This window comes from Balaenoptera physalus, assembly GCF_965194825.1.
Source record: "Balaenoptera physalus genome assembly, chromosome: 2".
Taxonomy (NCBI): domain Eukaryota; kingdom Metazoa; phylum Chordata; class Mammalia; order Artiodactyla; family Balaenopteridae; genus Balaenoptera; species Balaenoptera physalus.
Genome location: NC_138883.1, coordinates 12,549,908 through 12,571,925, shown reverse-complemented (window position 1 = coordinate 12,571,925; position 22,018 = coordinate 12,549,908). Strand labels below are relative to the sequence as shown.

The window sequence follows — 22,018 nt, the reverse complement described above, 5'->3', positions numbered from 1 at the left end:
CAATATTTTATAATTATTATAAATGGAGTATAACCTTTAAAGTTGTGAATCACTGTGTTGTACGCCTGTAACATATAATTTTGTACATCAACTATACTTCAATAAAAATAATAATAATAATAATGACCCTTAGAAAAAACTTGAGTGTGAAAAAAGTTAAAGAAAAAGGTAGTGGGGAGAAGAGATCAGACCAAATAAATCCCAGGGTTTCTGTCAATGTTTGACCTTCCTTCTTAGGTGTGGGATGATTATAAAGCAAGGAGTCCGACTGAGTCTTCAGTCAGTACTCATTTGGCAAATACAAATGATGGACCAGGCACTAGGGATAGAGCAGAAACAAGATAAGAGATGGAATAGACAATAAACAAATAAGTACAGCCAAGATATGGAAACAACTCACATGTCCATCTGTGGATGAATGGATAAAGAAAATGTGGTATATACATAATATAGAATACTATTCAGCCATAAAAAAGGGAAATCTTGGGCTTCCCCAGTGGTGCAGTGGTTAAGAATCCGCCTGCCAGTGCAGGGGACACAGGTTCGAGCCCTGGTTCAGGAAGATCCCACATTCCGCGGAGCAACTGAGTCCATGCACCACAACTACTGAGCCTGTGCTCTAGAGCCCATGAGCCACAACTACTGAGCCCGCGTGCCACAATTAGTGAAGCCCCCGCGCCTAGAGCCTGTGCTCTGCTACAAGAGAATCCACTGCAATGAGAAGGCCACACACCGCAACGAAGAGTAGCCCCCACTCGCTGCAACTCAAGAAAGCCCGCACGTAGCAAAGAAGACCCAACACAGCCAAAAATAAATAAATAAAACAAATAAATTTAAAAAAAAAGGGGGGGGGGAATCTTTCTATTTGCTACAACATGGATGGACCTTGAGGGCATTATGCTAAATGAAATTAGTCAGAGAAAGACCAGCTCCTCAGACCTCACTTATATGTGTAATCTTAAGGGAAAGAAAGCTCATAGATACAGAGAACAGATCGGTGGTTGCCAGAGGTAGGGGGTAGGGGCAGACAAAATGGGTGAAGTGAGTCAAAAGGTACAAATACCCAGTTATAAAATAAATAAGTCATAGGGATGTAATATATCTCATGGTGACTATAGTTAATACTGCATTTTCATGTAGACAGTAGATCTTAAAAGTTCTCATCACAAGAAAAAAAATTTTTTTAACTATGTGTGGTGATGGATGTTAACTAGACTTATTGTGGGGATACAATATATACACTGAATCATTATACTGTGCACCTGAAACTAATATGTTACATGTCACTTATGCCTCAATAAAACTAATTAACTAAAAGATAGTCATCAATCGGTGGTTCTCAAAGTAAGGTCCCGGACCAGAAGGATTAGCATCACTTGAAAGCCCAAGCCTCACCCCAGACCTACTGAATCAGAAATTCTGGGGGTGGGCGCCAGCAATCTGTGTTTGAAGCCCTCCAGATGATTTTACACACTCTCAAGTTTGGGACAAATAATAATGATACGGGCTGTGATGGAGAATGATTGCAGGGTGACTTTGGACAGGTTGGTCAGGGACAGGCTCTTTAAGAAGGTTTCATCTACCGAGCTGCAGCCTGAAAGAGGAGAATGAACCAGAGAGAGTTCCAAACAGAGGGACTTGAAAGTGCAAAGGTCCTGGGGTAGGGACGCTCTGTTTGAGAAGACAAAGGAGGCCAGTGTAGCCTGTGATCAGTAAAGAGCATCTGGCCCATCTCACCAGAGGAGGAGGGTCTGAAAGTCAGCAAGTCTACACTCTGGTCGGCCTCTCCCACGGACGAACTGTGGGATATTGGGACAGTCACAGAGCCCTTCCAAGTATTCTCTAAAATGGGGAAAACGATCCTGAGCCTGCCTACTGGGCTGTCTGAGAATTCAGTGGATGCGAAAGCATTTGGAAAAGCGAGAGGCAGTGTTCAAGTGGGAATTATTATAATTAAGGGAGTCCCTTAAGGATGTAACTATAGGATCCAGCTTCCCACAGTGAGTAGCCATCAGACCACAGGCCAGCGCCACCTGGTCCTGGGCCAGCTCTTGCTCTCTAGAGCTAAATGAGATTGAGACGATCCTTTAAAAAGGGTCTGTTTAGAAGGTCTGAGGTGGGGATTTCCCAGAAATGTCTGATGGTGGAACTCTTACATTCTTAGCCCGTTGGTCAATCTAAGAAGATTCTTGGCTCTGCAAGGAATTTGTGTTTTGCTCCAGCTGCTTGCAAACTCTCCCCAGGTGTTATAAAGGCAAAGCCAGATTTCTAACAGGACCAGGCCATGTGCTATCATCACAGTCAGAGCTAATTTCATCATCATCCACTGATGCCCCTTTCCTGGAGGGACTCAAAAAAAGGGCTCATCTCTGCCTCAAGCTTAAAAGAAGGCTCCAACCAGGACTCTTAGAGAGCATAGAGGCGATATCATTAGAGGTGGTCCAATCATTAGTTTAGACTTACTGCAAAATCACTGCCTCCAGTGAAAAGATACTATCTCTAGAATCTACCTGCCTCCAGTAGGTACCCTCACCTAGTTGTCACAAGCATGTCCATATCCTGAGTGGTCAGGGCTGGAGGGAGCCTTGGAGACTGTGGTCCAGCCCCTCTTGTATAGATGGGGAAACGGAACCCCGAAAGAGAGGGAACAGGAGCCACGACCCCCCACTGAGCTTGTTGCAGTGATGAGATTAAATCAAGACCCCAGTCTTGATTTAATTCCTGGGCTCCTAAACCAGGAATCTTCTTCAAACAGATGTCAAGACACCACTTAAAAACCAGTGTTTACAGAACAGAGCCCAAGAGATTGGCATGGCATTCAAGGCCATGCCAAGTTCCTTAGCCTCATCTCTCACTCTACGGCTGCCCCGACCCCACCCCATGTCCATGCTGCAGCCACGCACTGGCTGTCGTAAATGGGCAGGTGACCAATGGGCTCGTGACCAAGGCTGGTCCTCACCGGTAGTCCTCAATGTGCCGTGAAGTTTCTGGCCTCCATGTCTTTGCCCAGGCTGTTCCCTCAACCCAGAAAGCCCTTCCCCACCTCCCACATGAAAATTCTACTCAAGCCTCCAAACATCGACTTAGAGGCCATCATATCCATTGCCAGAGCAGAATCCCTATTCCTTGCGGGCACCCCTACAGCACCCGGCCACACTGCTCTCACCACCTCTCACACTCTGGCTCATGTAAAGACACTGACGAGTTATGTGCACGCACCCTTCCCCAACTCCCACTCACATCTGCTCAGCAGTGAGATCTTGAAGGCAGGGACCAACTCTTATTCATCTTTAGATCCCCTCCCAGGACTTGGCAGTGTCTGACACAGGGACGTGTTCAGTGAATATCTGTAATAATCAAATGGATGCACAGATGTGTAACACCTGTCCTTATGGAAGGATTCTATGATCACTCCAGCCAGGGCCAACACAGAGCCTCATACCTGCTTTGGCTGCTGTCCCATTACCTTGGGCTGTAACTACGTATGTGTTGGGTTCCCTACGTCCTACCAACCTACCTCAACTCCTGGCAAGAGAGTGTGAATTCCCGAAGGTGGTGATGATGCCTGATTTATCTTTGTGTGCACAGCACAGACCCCAGCATGGAAATGATAAATGAATGAAGTCCATTAATGATAATAAATTAATCTATGTGGACAACTGTACCTGAGATGTAATCAGTTTCTCTCACTCATCTGAACACTATACACACAATTCACCGCATGTCGCTTTCCTGCTTGTTCAACAAATATTTATCAGGTGCTAAAAATACAATGGTGAACAAGACAGAAAATTCCTGCTGGACAGCGAGACATTAAATAAATAATCACAAATGTCTATTTATCACAGTTACAGAGCATGCAGCAGAGGACACAGTACAGGATGCTGTGGTCACTGCTAAGTTGGCTCTGAGTTCATCGCCCGCCCTAGCGCCCCCCTCCCATCATGCTTCATTTTGGTCACGGTGGCTTCAGCAGAAATGGCCACCCCTCATCCAGCTCAGATGCAGAAAACAGATGACTTGTCTTTCTCCCCAACGGGAATGAAGCGAGTCCAGGTTTTTTGTGTCTTTGCAATATTTAATATAATCTCCCTTAAATTATTATCCCTCGCTTCCCATGGGAACTGTTGAAGATGCCAATTTCATACTGATTCCGGATGCAAAGTCTGTTCTGTCTGACCTCATTGATTCCTGGGGGATGCGTTAAGACCTGTGAAATATGTGGGGCTCATAAATCAACTCTGGCTGGGTTTCTGCAAATGTTTTAGCTTGAAGGAAAGTCAGTTCACACTGACAAGTCCCCCATGCCTCACCGCCTCCCAGCCCCGACCCGCCCGCGTCCCCTGGAGCCTGTGGATGCTGGCTGCCTGGGGCAGGGCCCAGCGCTGGCTGTCCCCATCTCCCCTCTGGCCCGGCTCCGACAAGCCGAGGGGAATGGGAGGTCAGTCCTTAACATCCAGTCTGATGTCTGAGTCCCTCTGGAGGGAAGGAATCCTGTGAATGTCCTTTCCCTGCCAGCCCCCAAGGAGATGGCCCAGGGACCCTTCCCCAAGCATGCACCTCTGTTTCCAAGACAAACAGGAGTCTCCTGCTGGTTGCTGGGCTCCAGGGGATGCCAACGGCATGTCATACAATTGAACGGCGCCCCTTGGAGTTTTGTGAGGAGCTGACCCTGGCTGGAGGCGGATCCCTGAGAGCCAATCCCTCCCATGGCAGAGAAACAAAGTCCCAGGTCCAAGGTGGAAAGAACACAGCCTACCACAGATTTCCCCTGTGGCACAGCCCAAAGCGGAAAGGGTGGTGGAGGTGGGTCTCTTTGTAAATCAGTCTGAACAGATGGTTCTTCACAAGCATCTTTTCCCATCAGCCCCTCAGCTACAGTGTAAATTCAATTCAGTTCAACACCCACTGAGTGCCGGTGGTCCAAGGAAGCATGCCAGGTGCGGGGGCACACACAGTAACCACGGCCCTGGCGTTCAAGGAACAGAGAGACACTTGGTCATCTTGGTCCTCCCTCGGCACCCAGCACAGCGGGGGCCGGTCGGGGGTGGGCTCTGAGGGGTGATGAGAGACCGAGTGTGGAAGCGAGTGAAGGTACCCCCACTCGCCTGAGTTGAACGGTGCCCACACTCTCCTTCCATTCATCTCTTCACTCATTCATTCATTAGTTGTCAATAGCTTATTGAGAATTCACGCTGCCAGATGCTGAGGATAAACGGCGGATGCCGGCACAGTGGCTGCATCCAAGGAACCCTCCCGCCACAGTCCCAACTCCCAACACCCACGCCCTGGTGAGAGCACGTGGGCACCTGCCTGCCCTCTGTCACACACCTGGGGGCTGCCGGGAAGCCGCGGCCTTTCTGCCTCCAAGCGGGAGACCAGCCAGACTGCTCGGGGGTCATCTGACTCAGGGGTCTCTCTGATGACGGGTCAGACCAGCCCACCAGCACTTCCCAGTCACTGCCTGCCTGGCCAGCGTGGCCTGGAGTCTGTCTTTCTGTCTGTCTGCGTGTCCATGTGTCCAAAGAGGCTGGCAGCCAAAGGAAGAGAATGAATGTACCCATCTGCCTCCTAGGCACCCCCAGGGGTAAGAGGGCCCCAGAGAACAGCTCAAAGGCAGGCCCTCTGGCTGAGTGGAGCCGGGGAGAAGAATCAGCACGTCGTCACAAACCCAAAGGCGGTGCCTTTCCCTCGCCATCTTTTTCTTTTTGGCCACACCGCTTGGCATGCGGGATCTTGGTTCCCTGACCAGGGATCGAACCCGTGTCCCCTGCAGTGGAAGCACAGAGTCCTAACCACTGGGCCGCCAGGGAATTCCTCCCCTTTCCCTCTCCCGCCTCAAACCTCCCCACCAGGGATAAGCTGCCAGCAAGCACCTGCCCCCTGTCTGCCCCTGTGGCTGGGCAGGGATTGGTAAGATATGACGCAACAGAGTTGCTGCCCCTCTGGGAAGGGGTAGGGAGAGTGACAGCAGCAATTGCTTAGGGGTTGCAGACAGGACTATCAGACACTCGGCACATCCTTTGCTAAAAACAACCCCACAAGGTAAGTACTATCATCCCATCTGGTAGACAGGCCACTCAAAGGGTTTACCGCTCGGAGCCAGGCACCTGTGCGGGGATGGGGTTCAAACCCCAGCATCTCTGAATCGAGAACCCACGCTCTCCCCACGCATCCAACTGCCTTCCACCACTCCCTGGCCTAGTCACCGACTCCCTCCAGGCCTTTGAGAAAACAAAGATCCCCTTTCTTTGGGTAACAGCAGATATAACTTGCGTCTCGCAGACGATATTTACTTGAGGCTGTTGTTGGCAACATTAAATATGATTCCTAATTTATGGTTTTAATCAGTTTCATACTGATTTTGAAACTGACCATACTGATCAGTTTCATATGGTTTTCAATCAGTACGCATGCACACACTCTCCATGACACTAATACTTTGCTTTCATATGGTATTTTTACTTCTTTATTTCATTTAATCCTTTCCTAATAGCACAGAGAGTTCCCAAATCACTCTGTTTCTTGCATCACGCTGGGGTGGGAGCAGGAGCCGCAGACACCATGCACACACGCAGATCAGAGCCATGCGGAGCTCCCGCAGAAGCTGCCAAGGCGGGCACAGAACCTACGCGAGCAGTTCTGCTCTCAAGTTTGCCTGTGGTGTGCTCACCCCCCTTCATCAAAAGGGTCTTTGAAAAGAAATCTACAACCAGTCTCGACAACAAAGGAGGAGGTACGGACGCCTTCCCACACATCCAGAACCACTGCGCCTCTCTGAGAAGCATCGTAACATGCACCTCCCACTAATTTCAAGCACACGTGGCTAAACGGGCTGCAACGGTCCTCCAGCAGGGGCTCTCTGGAGATGTGGCCTCAACACCTGCCTTCACTGGAACCATCAAAAGCAAAGCTGGACCGTGCTGCTGCTCAAAGTTCCCACTTCTCCATCCTCTTGCAACACCCACACTTGCTCTTCACACACAACTGGCTAATCCCAGAATGGAACATATTGAAAAGGAACACGACCAGACCGAGGAACATAAGGTGAGAGCCAAGAAAAAGTTGTGGTTCATTGAGAAAACTGCCACGCTAGGCAGCGGGGAAGTGCCTATTCCGCACACAAAGGCACCCAGGGCCGGGCGTGCCCCACGGTGGGTTCCCACCCAGCGCAGAGGCTGGCCAGTGTCCCGGACCTCACCACAGGCCTGGGCCAGTCCCCATGGGCGGCTCCAACTGTGGGTGGTTCGGGCTTCCTCATAAGTGGAGGACTGACATGGTCCTAGCCGAAGATGTCACCAAGCACGTGGGCTGGTTGAATCACACAAGTAGAGAAGGACGACATCACGAGCGATCCAGGAGAGCAGGAGTTAACAGAAAACCCAGGCTGTCTGGAAACAAACATTATCTTTCCTAAGGACTGGGAATTGAAGAAATCATCTGGTCCAGGGAATGTGTTTTGCAGACCGATGAAGCCATGGACCCTTTGTCAGAATAATGCTTTTAATTGCATACATTAAATTCACAGGATTATGAAAGAACCCAATTACACTGAAAGACAGTTATCAAAATATTTTTTAAACAAATGTGTAATATGTATAGTAATATACACGCTTCTTTATCAGTGACAAAAATTAGAAATGACAAGATTGGACAGCAGGTCTAATATCTCCTACAATTTTGAAGTAACGGTAAGTGAGAATACCTCAAAATAATATTTCAAAATACATCAAAAACTTCAAAATATGTCAGAATAACTGGTAGAGCTGTAATGTGATGTATAAATATCTGTGTTTCTCTTGTTAATACTGCCACAGGTATTGCTAAGAGTCCTGTGGCTTAACTGCCTCTATAAAGAAAAATAATACTAAATTTCATTAGAAGTTAGGAGAGAAAAAAGACGAAAATGGATCCCCTAAATTCCATCCACAGACCCCATATTAAGACCCCTAATCCCTTCTTTTTACAGATAATAAACCTTAGGCCAGAGAAGCCAAGTGACTTTCTTAACGGCACACAGCTAATCTGGGATCAGAGTGCAGCCCTTACTGATGTCCTGTCTTTACCACTACAGCATGCTGCTTCAATTTAGGCTTTAAAAACATTTCTTTTGGATTTTTTTGGTTTTGTTTTTAAACAAAAGTAATACATTCTTCTAACAGAGTCATATAATACGGGAATTTCATTTAAAAAATAAAGTTTCTCCCTTTCTTTACATGCAGGCCTATCTAAGAGTAGACAGATGGACAAGAGCCTTCCTGGACCAGCAGCGTCACACCATCCAGGAGCTTCTGCAAAATGCAGAACCTCAGGCCCCAGACCAGACCTGCAGAGTCAGATTCTGCATTTCCCCAGGTGACTCAGGGGCACATTCACGTCTAAGAAGAGCTGCTCTGAACAACCTCCTGGAGCCCCTTCTCTGTTGCATTCTCCTTGGAAGCACAAGTAACCCCAACCCCTGCCACTGAAAGTGGCAAGAATTCAACCCTCAACCCTCTAAAAGCCTTGCATTCTTAAGTCTAATTCCCAGAGGAAAGAATAAACAAAAACAGAATAACAGGACTAGGCGTTTGGAGTAGGAGAATTCATCACGGAATGATGAGATCTGACACAGTAAAAATAACATTATAACAACTAACTGTTATTAACCCCTACTGAGAGCCAGACTCCATACTAGACCAGGCACATGGACTATCTCATTGAATTCTCACAAATATCCTACACTAATAGTTAATGCTGTCATCCCTATTTACAGATGGAAAAACTGAGGTTCAGAGAGGCTGAGCTGCTTGCTCACCGTCCCGGCCAATGATTGGGAGAGACCTGAAGCAAGATGGGACAACCTGAGTGGGGGTGCCGCATGTGAACAGGCTTGCTGAGGCCCAGTTCACAAGGACATCTGAGCAAACCTGACTGTGTCCCACCTCAATCCTGGGTCCCCCTCCTCACCAGGCCTGCCTGGTCCCGATGCCTTTAGCAGCTAAAGAACCGAGTGGTTTCTGCTTCCTGTACTCTCTTTCCAGTCTCATCCGGAGGACTTGGTTTCAAACCTGTATTAAAAAAGTAAGAAGAAAAGCCTGCAGGCAGCTGCCCCATCCAAACACTCTTGCCCTTGTCTTACCTGCTGGGTAGTTAATTGTTTTGTTCCACAATTAAATAAACCTAGCCTTTGCTGGCGTCTCGAAGCATCTGACTGAAGTCTCATTAAGCACTGAACTGGGCAAAGCCCAGCAAGGTCTGCAAGGTGGGTGAGTACCACGCTCGGTTTTAGGTCATTTCAAAAGTTTTCAAGAACTAGGCCCTCAATACATTTTCAGACTCGATGACTCGCTACAGGTTATCCCAAGACCCTAGAATCTTTCTCAATTAACATTTACCACGTGATATTCCGTGCAGACACCGGGCAAGATATTTTCACGTGTTATCTGTGAGGTAGGCATTGTTGTACCCATTTTACAGATGAGGAAACTGAGGCTCCAGTCTCACAGCCAGGAAGTGGCCAAACCAAGGTGAGAATCAAGGCCTGGCTGGCTTCCCAGTTCCAGCCCTCTCCACTCCAGCACACACAGCCTTCCCATCTCTGCCTTCTCTTCGAACTTCTCAGGAATCAATCAGAGGCCGCCTAGTAGTTCAGCTGCTTGTTCCGTGACTAATCTCCCTTCCTTGACGGAAAGCTCTGAAGACAGCCCCACGGCTGTGCCCAGACTCCCTGCCCCCTCAGTGCCTAAGCCAGAGCCTGGCACCAAAGAGGTGCTCTATAAACAGTGACTGAATACACGTTGGCTGGCTTTCAGGAAAAATAACTCAAGGGAAAGCCTCAGGCCAATGCCATTCATCTTCCAAAAGGATCCATTTGTGTTCCTCTCTGCCCGCCCAGGCGCTTTGATCAATGAGAAAACCCCAGGCCAGGAGGGAGTATAAAGATATTGCTTGTAACTTCACAAATGACCAGAGGAATTCCTTCAGTCCCTGGGGTAGTGCGGCTCTAGTAAAAGGCTGCTTTCTCAGTTGTGAAACATTTCACGAGCATTAGTTATTGGTGGAGTCCCTAGATTTGACACTGAGCCAAGCTGATTAGCAAAGCCAGAACGAAGAATGTCCACCCAGAGTGGTGACGAGTTGAGCCCCAAACGGGACAAATACGCGTAAACAAGTGGCATCAACATTCAGGGACCCTAGTCAAAGGTCCTATTCTCAGAGGCAGTATGATAATAGAAAGGTTCCTTAACAGGGGTTCAAATCCCAGGTGCCCCAATTGCTCAGCTCGCCCTTCCCCGAGTCTTCAGCACCAACACTGTTAACTCCACAGCATTCTGCTTTTCCTGCATCAGCCCTTTCCTGGTTGCCAGTAACCATGTCTATCTGGCTCTCCATCCTCTGAGATGCTGACCACCAGATCTCCCAAGGGGCCAGCATCTGGGGGACACATTCTAACCAGCCATGAGTCCACCACCCTCATGGAAGTTGCCCTGGTGCTGAGCAACCCCAAGCCAAGATGCCAGTTTTCTTGATGACAAAGATTTTCTTGGTTCCTGAACTGTAATTCTTGGATTACTGCCTGCATCACTCTGCCTGCAAAGGTCCTGAGTGATCCAGATTTACATCTTGGGGCTTGTGGACTCAAATCTGAGGCCAAACTTTGTTCCAGAAAGAGCAGGGTCTAGTCACCTCCCAAGTGGAACACCAAACAGAGAGGTCAAGAAGGAAGCTCAGGGCTTCAGGGGACCCGGGCTCTGAGCCTGGCCCTGCCCAGCCTGCAGAGGCAGGGGACAAGGCAGGAAATTGCTGCCTTGAAAGTGGGTCCAAAACCCAGAAAGAGTAAGCCTCAGTGAAAAGTGTCCACTTGCTTTTTTTAAGGCAGACTTACTTACAGTTTATGGGAAGAAACCAGGGCATGGAAAGGACAAAAGAGCAAGGGCACTACGTAGGAAACAGTTGGCCCAAAAATTTAAACTTCAATTGGATCAAGTCTCTAGATTTAACTATTACCAGTTTACGGAAGAATAGAGGGGTTGAAGGAATACGTTAAATACCACCCCAAGAACACAAGCAGCAATATCCGAAATGTAGGAAATTCTACAGGACAAACGACTCAGCCTCTTCAACAAACACGTGGTAAGAGAGACAAGGAAGATTAAGAGGTAGTTAAGAGATTTGTCAACCAAATGCAATCTGTAGACCTTGTTTGGATCTGATTCTAAAAGAAAACAATAGAAAGGGGACATTTATGAAATGACCAAGGAAAGTTGAATCCCACCCAGATATTTAACGATAAAAAGGAATTATTGTTGATTTCTGTAGGTTTGATAACGGTATTGTGACTATGATTTTTTGAAGAAGCTTTATCTCTTAGAGATACATTCTGAAGTATTTAAGGATAAAATGATCTGATGCCTGAGATTTGCTTTAAATTGATCCACTGGGTCAGAGTAAAGAAGAAATGAGAGTGGGTCTGTGTCGACAATTACCAAACTGGGTGAAAAGTAGACAAGTGTTCATTATGATCTCTCTGCTTTTGTCTAGGTTCAAAGTTTTACAGAACAAAAATTTATTTACAGAAAAAAAAGGCAAGAGAAGGCCCTAGTTTTTCATCATGGCTCCAGGACTAACTCTTGAGAGGCTTGAACAAACTTTTACCTCGCTGAGCCTCAGTTTCCTCATCCAGAGCCTGAATGGGTTCAAATCCTGGCTCGGCCCTCATTTGCTGTGTGACTTTGGACAGATTCTTAACCTCTCTGTGCTTCAGGGCCAACAGGAACAACAATAGTCCTACCGCAGGGGTTGTGCTGAGGATTCAACATGTTCATTCAGGTAAAGATCCTGGCATGCAGCACTACGTGTTTGGTTTTATTCCTACTGCTGGCATCATTACTGTTGTTGATTATTTTCTACATTGAGGAGAAGGAGGAGGAGAAGGCCCCCTGGAGATGTGGTCCTCCTCTCGCAGAGCACCCAAGTTTTAGAAGCGTTTCCCAATTCTCCCCATCACACTGGAGCTGCTCACTCCAGCTTCCTCCCCAGGATCAGAACTACATTCTGGGAAACAGGGACACTCCTTCTCTGGCAGTGACAACCCCAATCACCTCCTTCTCCTTTCTCAACAATGTCCCCCTCTCGGTTCCTTTGGTTCCTCCCCCCTCTTCCTCCGTCTCTGAGCCCTGCTTCCTTGTGGCCTGTTCCCAGGCCCACCTCTCTCATCCCTGTTCCCGCCCTTCTGGGGCCCCCTCCCCATGACTTCCCCTCTCATAATGCCCAGAAGGACCTGTGTAAACCAGAAAAGGCAGGGTGGGGTGAAGGGAGGTTGGAAGGAACCTGGGACTTATGAATGCATAAGGCTGAACTTTTTGGAAGTGGACGGGCCGGGTGCCAGAACTCCTAGGGTTCCTGGATCGTATTCTCCTTACAAAAGGGCCATTATGAAGACTCCACATCTCCCGTGTGACAGGTTGGGGGCCTGTAAAAGTGCATGACGTCACAGGGACCAGGAGATGAACAGGGTTCCCAGCCGCATCTTATTCTCGAGGGCACTGGGATCCTGGAAAGAGGGCTGTGGGAGGGAGGGGGTGTTTCAGAGAGCCCCGTGGCCACGCCAGGCTGTTCCCCAAAAGGGGCCTGCAGGACTGCCCAAGACATCAGGGAGCCCTACAGCCACCCGAAGCCCCTCCCAAAACCCTGGAGTGACTCGGCGGGTCACTCCACCCCCTTCCTCACTTCGAGACGTGCACCTGGTCACTCAGCTTATCCAGCCCCACAGGACATCTTGGAAGAGCATCACCCCACCTCCAACCTCTCTTTCTCTGCATTTGCTTCGGGATCATTTCTTTTCTACCAAACGAGACAGGTCACATGGGCAAGTTAGGAAAATGTAGGCTGGTTGTCAGGAGAGCTGGACTCCCGTAATTACCTAACTTGGTGGAGCTCACATTCCCTTTTTTATAAAAGGAAGAGGCTGCAGTTAAAGACTGTTAAAGTCCCTGCCAGTTACAGCGGTCTATTGTTCTACTGGTTGTAAGGAAGTACGTTACTATCGTCCCCACCAGCACTTCAGTCCACGGCTTGATTCAGTCTACTCTTTCCCATGAACACTCATATATGTTCAAAGTGACCATCGGCCAGCTCCCTGCCCACCCCCACACACACACATACACACACACACACACACACACACACACACACACACCCCTTGAGACGAGTAAGAATAGAGAAGTTTAGTTAAGGTGTATCCAATTTCCCTTTTAGCTCTGAATGATACTTGTTTGCACATTATTTCCATGTAGTCAAATGGAAATGCACTCATTTGCATGAACATATAGAAGACATTACAAAATCACCAACACAGCCTCTCTAACAGTGGGTTACAGCTCAACACTTCAGAGCCCTGAAATGGGACCAACAAAAATCTCACTAAGTAGACTGATGGTCTACCAAACTTTCAGGGTATAGGAAGGAAATATTAGAATTTCAATTCATATTTCTTTTGATCACATCCTTTAAATTTTTCTATCTCTTACATATACTTTACACTCCTCCAACCATATTAGAATAACAGGATATGCATGTAATTTATAAACATGCATATAGTAAGGGTCCAGGCTCAGAAAGATTTTGCAGATGGGGTGCATGATCAAACAACTTTGGAGCCATCATCACTCTAGACCATCTCCCAAAGCTGGAGACAGTTGCAAAGTTTTGGTCCAACCAAAGCTGAAGCAACAAGGGAGGATCCCAGGTAAACCTCCACCAAGGCCACACTGGCCAACAGAGCACCAGTGCATACCAGGGCACCTGTCACACCACTTTCCAACAGCCTGGGGACATCATGGCATATGGCGTCTCCTTCCTCCCCAAGGTCCACTCTTGCTACGAGCTCCCATCAGCGAGGTTCCTTTTGGTCAAAAGAACCCTGGTCCCCACCCAAGGAACCCACTTTCTTTCCAGAACAGTTGGCCTTGGCCCTCAAGGCTTCTTTTGTTTCAGGAGCAAACGTTCCAGTCAAGGGTGAGTGATGCTGAAGACCCTAGAAAGCTGGTCCTTTCTAGATCTTCTCTCTGGGATTCACTTACTACATCTGACCAGATATATTTGTTATCGAAGAGAGAAAACATGACCTTGGTCTTCAAACAGATAGATGATAGATATGATCTAAAGGCAGATAGACAGATACATAGATGAATGATTGATAGATAGATGACAGATAGATGATGGATGATAGGTAGATAGATCGATCGATAGATACATAGATGATAGACAGATAGATAGATGAAAATAAAGAAAAAACAAATTGGCTTTCTGGAGGACTGTCAATGAGACAGCAAACTAAACTCCTCCCTAGGTGGGAGGGTACCCAGAGACACAGGCTGCTAAGAGTGAAAGAACCATGTAGAACGTAGGTTGTTTCACTGGTTCATTGCATGGGAACTGACTTCCCATTTGGGGTTGACCTGCTACACTAGGACGATGCCTTCACCAATGGAGAGGAAGCCTAGGACGCTGGGCTACTCACCTACACACTGGTTGCCTTCATCCATCTGGTATCCAAGGCGACACATGAGAGGTCTCGAAATCGTGGGGTAGTTTGGAGCTGACAGCGGGGGTGCAGCTGCTGGGTACGGACCTGAGTAGGGGTTGGAGTAGGGGTTGGAGTAGGGCCCTCGATACACTGGGTTTGTTCGGGGGATGCATAAATACCCGCCGTTTTGGTTAACACACATCATGTCTCCTCGGCAGGCCTCGGGGATGGTCCGGCACTCATCAATATCTGCAAGGGCCACAGAAAGGACAGGCGTTAATGGCCCCTTGGCCACATTGTGCAAATTTCAGCAGATCTCTGTACCAAGAACGCCATGAAGGACCCCAAAACACTCTTTACCAGAATCTGCTCCCAAACATGTAGGGCTGTGCCTGGCAGCTACTCCCCAAATACTGGCTGAACTGAATCAAATTGACAAGTGTCACCCAAACATCAGCCATCAAATACCATCATCATGACGTTTGGGCCATAGCTACCAAAACCTGTACTGTCACACGCTTAATACTTTTCTCTTAAATGAACCCACATTGAAAACCTAAGTTGGGACTTCCCTGACGGTCCAGTGGTTAAGACATCGCCTTCCAATGCAGGGGGTGTGGGTTTGCATCCCTGGTCAGGCAGCTAAGATCCCACAGGCCTCGGGGCCCAAAAACCAAAACATAAAACAGAAGCAATATTGTAACAAATTCAATAAAGACTTTTAAAATGGGCCACATAAAAAAAAAAGAAAGAAAAAGAAAACCCAAGTAAACATATTTTTTTCATCTTACATCACGACAGCAAATGAAAAAAACCCTATCAATGATCAAAAATAGAAGGTAAGTAAAAATAAATATATAACTATCAAAACAAAGATTGTTTACCTGTGGATGTATCACCTAAAAACATCTCAGGTACTCTTTTGTGTCCATATGACACTCGGGAAACGCTGGGATGGACCTAATAATTGTACCCACTTCTACTCCAAATAACGGCTGGGCAGGGAGAAAGAGTCCGCTGCATCCAGAAAGACAAGGCTTGGCCGAGAGCTAGTTTCTTATTAGGAAAGCAGAGGCTTACTTGAGAGTCGGCTCACACCGTGCCAACAAACAGGGCCCGTTTCCAGCCAGGCTGGTGCTCTGCTTGTTGTGTCTAGAGCGGGGTGTGGGAGTGGCAGGGGGGTAGGTTCTCTAGAAAATCAGCCTTGCGGGGCCAGGGACAGGGGAGGCCTGAACTGAGGCGCCAGCATGAGCAGCTGCCCTGACCCCCCGCACCGGGGCCTCCCACCAGCCTTGGGGTCTGCTCCATGCGGGGCTGGAGGCTGGGAGAGAGAGGCCGGAACCCTGACCGCTCACCCCAGCCACCTCATCTGAGACTCGTGCCAACTCCCGCCTCGGGAAAGGGAAGCGTGGAGTCCCATTTTCCAGCTGTAAGCCTGAAAGCGTCATTAAAACTGGTGGGCCACAAAAGACGGCTGCCACCCCTCTCTGCATCCCTTGGCACAATCTCAACCCCCTTCACCTTAAGTCAAAGTGCGAGCCTAGAGCTTCCAAGGCGAGGCTTTTTTCCCCACCACCCATCATTCTTTTCAACCCTAACTAAGCTCAGAGACTACAAATGATTTGGCCTAAATCAAATATCATTAAAAAGGTAAATATATCCCCAAGGGGACAGCCTTATTCCTTTTCTATACCCTATGCTCCATCCACAACAAACTAGTCTATATTCTGAATGTCTTTTCAATGCCCTGGTCTTTGCTTATGCTGTTCCTACTACCTGGGACGCTATTTCTCAGGATCCTATTCATCCTTCAATACCCAATTCAAATGTGACCTCCGTGAAGGCTTTCTTTATTGACCTCAGACATAAGGCATCACTCTCTCCCCTACTTCTGCAGGGCTGATTGCTTTTACCTCATCTTGACAGTGACTTTATTCTACCCTGTACAGTTTACTCCATCTAGACCTACCTCTCACACTAGATGGAGAGCTAGGAGAACAGCCCCAAAATGTCTGTCCTCTTCCTTGGAAACTGTGGCTACATTAGGTTACATGGCAAAGGGGAATTAGGTATGGATGGAATGGAATTAAAGTTGCTAATCAGAAGACCTTGAGATGGGGACTTCCCTGGTGGCACAGTGGTTAAGAATCCGCCTGCCAATGCAGGGGACACGGGTTCTAGCCCTGGTCCGGGAAGATCCCACCTGCCACGGAGCGACTAAGCCCGTGCGCCACAACTACAGAGCCTGTGCTCTAGAGCCCGTGAGCCACAACTATGAGCCTGCATGCCACATCTACTGAAGCCCGTGCGCCTACAGCCCGTGCTCCGCAACGAGAAGCCACCACACTGAGAAGCCCGCGCACCGCAACAAAGAGTAGCCACAACTAGAGAAAGCCGGCGGGCTGCAACGAAGACCCAACACAGCCAAAAATAAACAAAATTTTTTTAAAAAGGGTTCTCTTAAAAATAATAATAATACTCTTAAAAAAAAAAAAGAAGAGCTTGAGATGGGGGAATTATCTGGGATTATCTGAGTGGGCCCAGTGAAATCACACAAATTCTTAAAAGTAGAAGAAGAGGCAGGAGGACTGGTCAGAGAGATGAGACAACAGAAACATGTGAGGGACTTAACTTGCTGGCTTTGAAGACAGAGGAGGGGGCCATGAGCCAAGGAAGAGGGTGGCCTCTAGAAACTGCGAAAGGCCTTCAGCCGACAGCCAGCAAGGAACCAGGGGCCTCAGTCCTACAACCATAAGAAACTGAGTTCTGTGGGAATGTAAATCCATGCAGCCACTATGGAAGACAGTGTGGAGGTCCCTTCAAAAATTAAACCTAGAAATACCATATGATCCAGCAATTCCACTTCTGGGTATATATCCAAAGGAAATGAAAACAGAATCTTGAAGGGATATCTGTACTGCCATGTTGATTGAAGCACTATTCACAATAGCCAAAATATGGAAACAACCTAAATGTGCATCAGTGGATAAAGATTTGGGATGGATAGATAGATAGATAGATAGATAGATAGATAGATAGATAGATAGATAGATGTGATATTATTAATATTATCATCCTATGAATAATATAATATTAATAATAATCATATGAATATTACTCAGCCATGAGAAAGAAGGAAAACCTGCCATTTGCAGCAACATGGAAGGACCTTGAGGGCATTATGCTACGTGAAATAAGGCAGACAGAGAAAGACAAATGCTACATGATATCACTTATGTGTGGAATCCAAAAAGCCAAACTTACAGAAATAGAGAATAGAATGGTGGTTATCAGGGGCTGGGGGGTGGGGGAAATGGGGAGATGTAAAGGGTACAAACTTCCAGTTAGAAGATAACTTCTAAGGAAATAATGCACAGTATTGTGATTATAATGAACAACACTGTATTGCATACTTGAAAAATGCTAAGAGAGTAAATCCTGAATGTTCTCAACACAAAAAAGAAATGGTAATTATGTGATGTGAGGGAGGTGTGAGCTAAGCTACAGTGGTCATCACATTGTAATACATAAGTGTATCAAGTCAACACATTGCACACCTTAAACTTACACAATGTTGTATGTCAATTACATCTCAATTTTTAAAAAACAGAAACTGAATTCTGCCAACAATATGCATGAGCAAGAAAATGGATTCTTCCCTCAAGCCTCCAGAAAAGAACACCACCCTGCCATCACCTCAATGTTAGCCTGGTAGAACTCCCATCGGGCTTTTGACCTGCGCACCTGTGAGATCATATATTTGTGTTGTTTAAGCCACTAAGGCTTGTGGCAATTTGTAAAGGCAGCCCTAGGAAACTGATACAGATGGAGAGCTCCTTGAGGCTGGGGATCAATTCTTCCTCATCTTTGCCCTGTCGCAGGGCTTACCCAGTGCCAGGCACAAAGAAGGTGATCAATGGAAGGGTGTCGTTGATTTCAACCATACCGTGGCACTGTTTTCTTCCACGGGCAAGGCTGATACAGATTTGACAATACTGAATGACGGCTGAGACAGAAATGGTCCTGTGATCGGGCTGTCCCTGCACCCCGCCCAGAGAAGGATCTTCAGTGGCCTCCTACCTAAACACTGTCCTGACGAGCGGTCCAGGTCAAAGCCGTTAGTGCATTGTTGCTGCAGGAAGGGAGAGAGAGAAACAGGAGAGGTCATTTTGCTTACTTACCTTTTTTTTTTCTTTCACTATAAAAGTATTCTAACTGCATCACAGGAGGTAAGGAAAATGGTTAAAGAAACAAGGCATTTATAATACCAACATCTGTGTTATAACCCCTATTTGTCCCTTTTTTGGGTATTTTCTTACAATCATTTTACACTTTAGCATTACTTTTTAAGCCCCTGCATCATTGCTTCAAAACGCCCATTTTTAGCAGATGGTTATGGGGACTTCTTCCTGCTCTGGTCATGAAGAGCAATATTAATCGCATCTGATCTGCCCAGTGAGGCTTGCCCTGTGCTCAGCCCTTTCTGAGAGAGGATAGGACTGCTTTTAAGGGCAACCACTCTCTTTCTTTGGGTGCTATTTAACCCCTTTTCAGCGCCCGGCATGAATTCTTTGCCCCCTATGAAATCCTCGACCTGATTATGAGGTCTGTGTATAAAATGAATCTGCACAGTGATGTAGTCAGTTTTCTAGGAAAAATAGAATTGGGGAAATTCTTCCATTTTAACCTCAGGAAGACAATTACACAAGGATGAGATGCTTCCAGAGACTGCCAGGTCTCAAAAGTCCCTGAGGGCTGCAGGCTTCACATACAACTTGAGTTACAACTTCATGCATTTAGAAAAATCTCATGGGATCAACAATCTCCCCTAGAGTTGACATGTTTTAGGAATAAGTCAAGGAGGTGTGGTTTTGCCTGTGGGGGTCCCTTCCCTGGCCTTCCCTACGGTTTATGGGGTTCAACTTCCTTGAGCTATGCGCTGGTTTGTGGAGATGATAGATTTAGCCTGCATTCCTGGAAGTGGGTTCAGGCACCTTAGGACCTTGGGGCAAAAGAAATGGAGCGGATGAGCCAGGAGGTGGTGCCATAAAGTTCAGGAAACCAAGAGACTCGAGTTGCAGCCCTGGCTCACCAACTAAGTGCAGGTGTGGGTTCAAGTCCACTGCCTGGCTTCAAATTCTCACTCTAGCCCCTACTCACTGCATAACTTTTCTATGCCTCAGTTTCCTCATCTGTAAAATGGAGAGGATACTACTTACTTCTGAGTGGTTGTAAGGAGTAAATTGTTAGCGCACATAAAGTGCCTATAGTGCAATAAACACTATACTATAACCCGCGCCCTCTCTGGATCTAGATGTTAACTGTCACCACAGAACTAGATCAGAGGACGCCAAGGTCCTTCCAAGGTCTAAAAGTCTTTGGTACTCTTCCCAAGATTCTTTCCACCTCCAGTGAAATATATTTCAAAATTCTTAATATGAAGGGAAAAAACATTTAAAGGGTGTGATCAAAATAAATATGAATTGAAATTCTAAGATTTCCCTCCTATACCCTGAAAGTTTGGGAGACCATCAGTCTACTTAGTGAGATTTTTGTTGGTTCCATTTCAGGGCTCTGAACTGTTGAGCTGTAACCCACTGTTAGAGAGGCTGTGTTGGTGACTTTGTAATGTCTTCTATATGTTCATGCAAATGAATGTGCATTTCCGTTTGACTACATGGTCCCTCAGCCCTGCTCAGAGGTGGGGCTTCTCTCATTTCTGAGCTAGAGATGCAGAGGGGCTGCCCTGGGCTCCTCAGGAGGGATCTGTCCACATTTCTCAAGGGCTGACACAACCGTCACTTTGTAAAGTCAGGGACGGTGCAGGCTTCTCTGCACAGCCTCCCAGGAACCGAAGCTCCCCCTACACACTCCTCCCAGGGGCCCGGGCCAGAGGTGGGTCCTCACGGGTTGGGCGCTGAGATGCCTCACAACTGCATGTCGGCCACACACACCCACGTGGGCCACATGCAGGCACCGAAGGGGCACCATTGCCCAGAAACACTAGAACACGCTTGACTTTTTAACACTTACACTAAGTCAAGACCCCCCCAGCCCCACCAAAGGGACAGCAATGAGGCAGCATGATCTGATTATAAGAGTCTTGGATTGGGAACCAGGACACCGAGGTCCAGCCCTGCCGCTTACGTACTACGTCACCTGGGGCAAGTCTCAACTTCCCTGAGCCCCAGCTTTAATCTCTGTACAATGAAGAGCTCGGTTTAGGTAAACAACACAATGCGTGGCTGGACACCCTCGCCCTGGTTTTTAACACACTTCCTGATAAGTAACAAAATAAAAGTCTTACCTGTGCGTTCCCAGGACTTGGAAGACAGAGAGCCAGAATGGTCACAGTGAGTATCCTGTGGAGGAGCAAGAAGTCAATATAAATGCTCAGGATACTCCCTGGACCCAGGTCTGGGGTAACATGTGCCTCTCGCGCTGCCTGTGTGTTTACAATGATGACTTCACCTTGTGCTTGTCTTTGGGCAGGGGGATGGGGGGCGACGCTCCAGAGAGGCCGGGGAAACTCCAGATGCCCCAACCACCCCAAACAGAACCGTGCCCCCTCCACTGGTTTCATATGTTGGGATAATGTGTTAGGTGGCATTTTTTTAGATAAAGGGTCTTGCTGCTTCAAAGAATAAATCTAACGCCCACCGCCATGGTATTAACAATGTATTCACCAGCTGCTTGGCCTTTACTCCTGACACAAGCGGACCTGCCTGAGTTTTGAACGTCTTCATTCTGAAATGACTACAGTGTGAAGGAGCCGTCGTGCCCTCGGATGACGAGAGGAAAGGAAAGTACAAACGTGAAGCACGTGAGTCCCGCGGAACAGAGGTGTCACGGGGAAAGAACGCACGTGCCCCCAGGGCGCGCCTCACACAGACCCTGATGGAGGAGAGGACGCGGGGACCTGGGCAGCCCCAAGAAGGAGCACAGCTGACACTTAGGAGGAGGTGTCAAGAAACTGTGTTTCTGCATAAGCCACCAACCCCTGAACCTGCGATTTCTACTCTTCATCATTCACAAGCTGCTATCCAACAAAATCGTGGTCGCCAGTTAGCTTTAAAGATACAAAATCAATACCACCTCACATCCAACGGGATGGCTACAACCAAAAAAGCCAAAAGCTGGTGAGGGTGTGGAGAAACTGGGAACCTTTGTGCACTGTTGGTGGGAATGTACGTTGGTGCAGCCACTATGGAAAACAGTCTGGAGGTTCCTCAAAAAATTAAAAATGGAACTACTATATGATCCAGCAATCCCAGTACTGGGTATATATACAAAAAAATTGAAAACAGGGTCTCAAAGAGATATTTGTACACCCGTGTTCATAGCAGCATTATTCACAATAGCCAAAGGGTGGAAGCAACCCAAGTGTCCATCAACAAATGAATAAACAATGTGTTATATACATGCAATGGAATACTTTTCAGCATTAAAGAAAGGAAAGAAACTCTGACAAGTGCTACAACATGGATGAACCTTGAGGACATTATGCTA

General features: G+C 47.4%; 1 protein-coding gene across 3 annotated transcripts in view; it reads right to left on the bottom strand.

Moving 5' to 3' along the window:
- The window catches only part of FBLN5 (fibulin 5), an 84,397-nt gene that overhangs the window by 59,492 nt on the left and 2,887 nt on the right, over positions 1 to 22,018 (bottom strand). For all 3 annotated transcript variants that reach the window (XM_082451376.1, XM_082451375.1, XM_082451374.1), the window contains 3 exons: positions 20,817 to 20,871; positions 18,590 to 18,641; positions 14,504 to 14,758 (listed from right to left, as the gene is read on the bottom strand). In XM_082451376.1, coding sequence (XP_082307502.1) covers positions 14,504 to 14,758; positions 18,590 to 18,641; positions 20,817 to 20,871 — 362 coding nt within the window. The remainder of the gene's footprint in view (positions 1 to 14,503; positions 14,759 to 18,589; positions 18,642 to 20,816; positions 20,872 to 22,018) is intronic.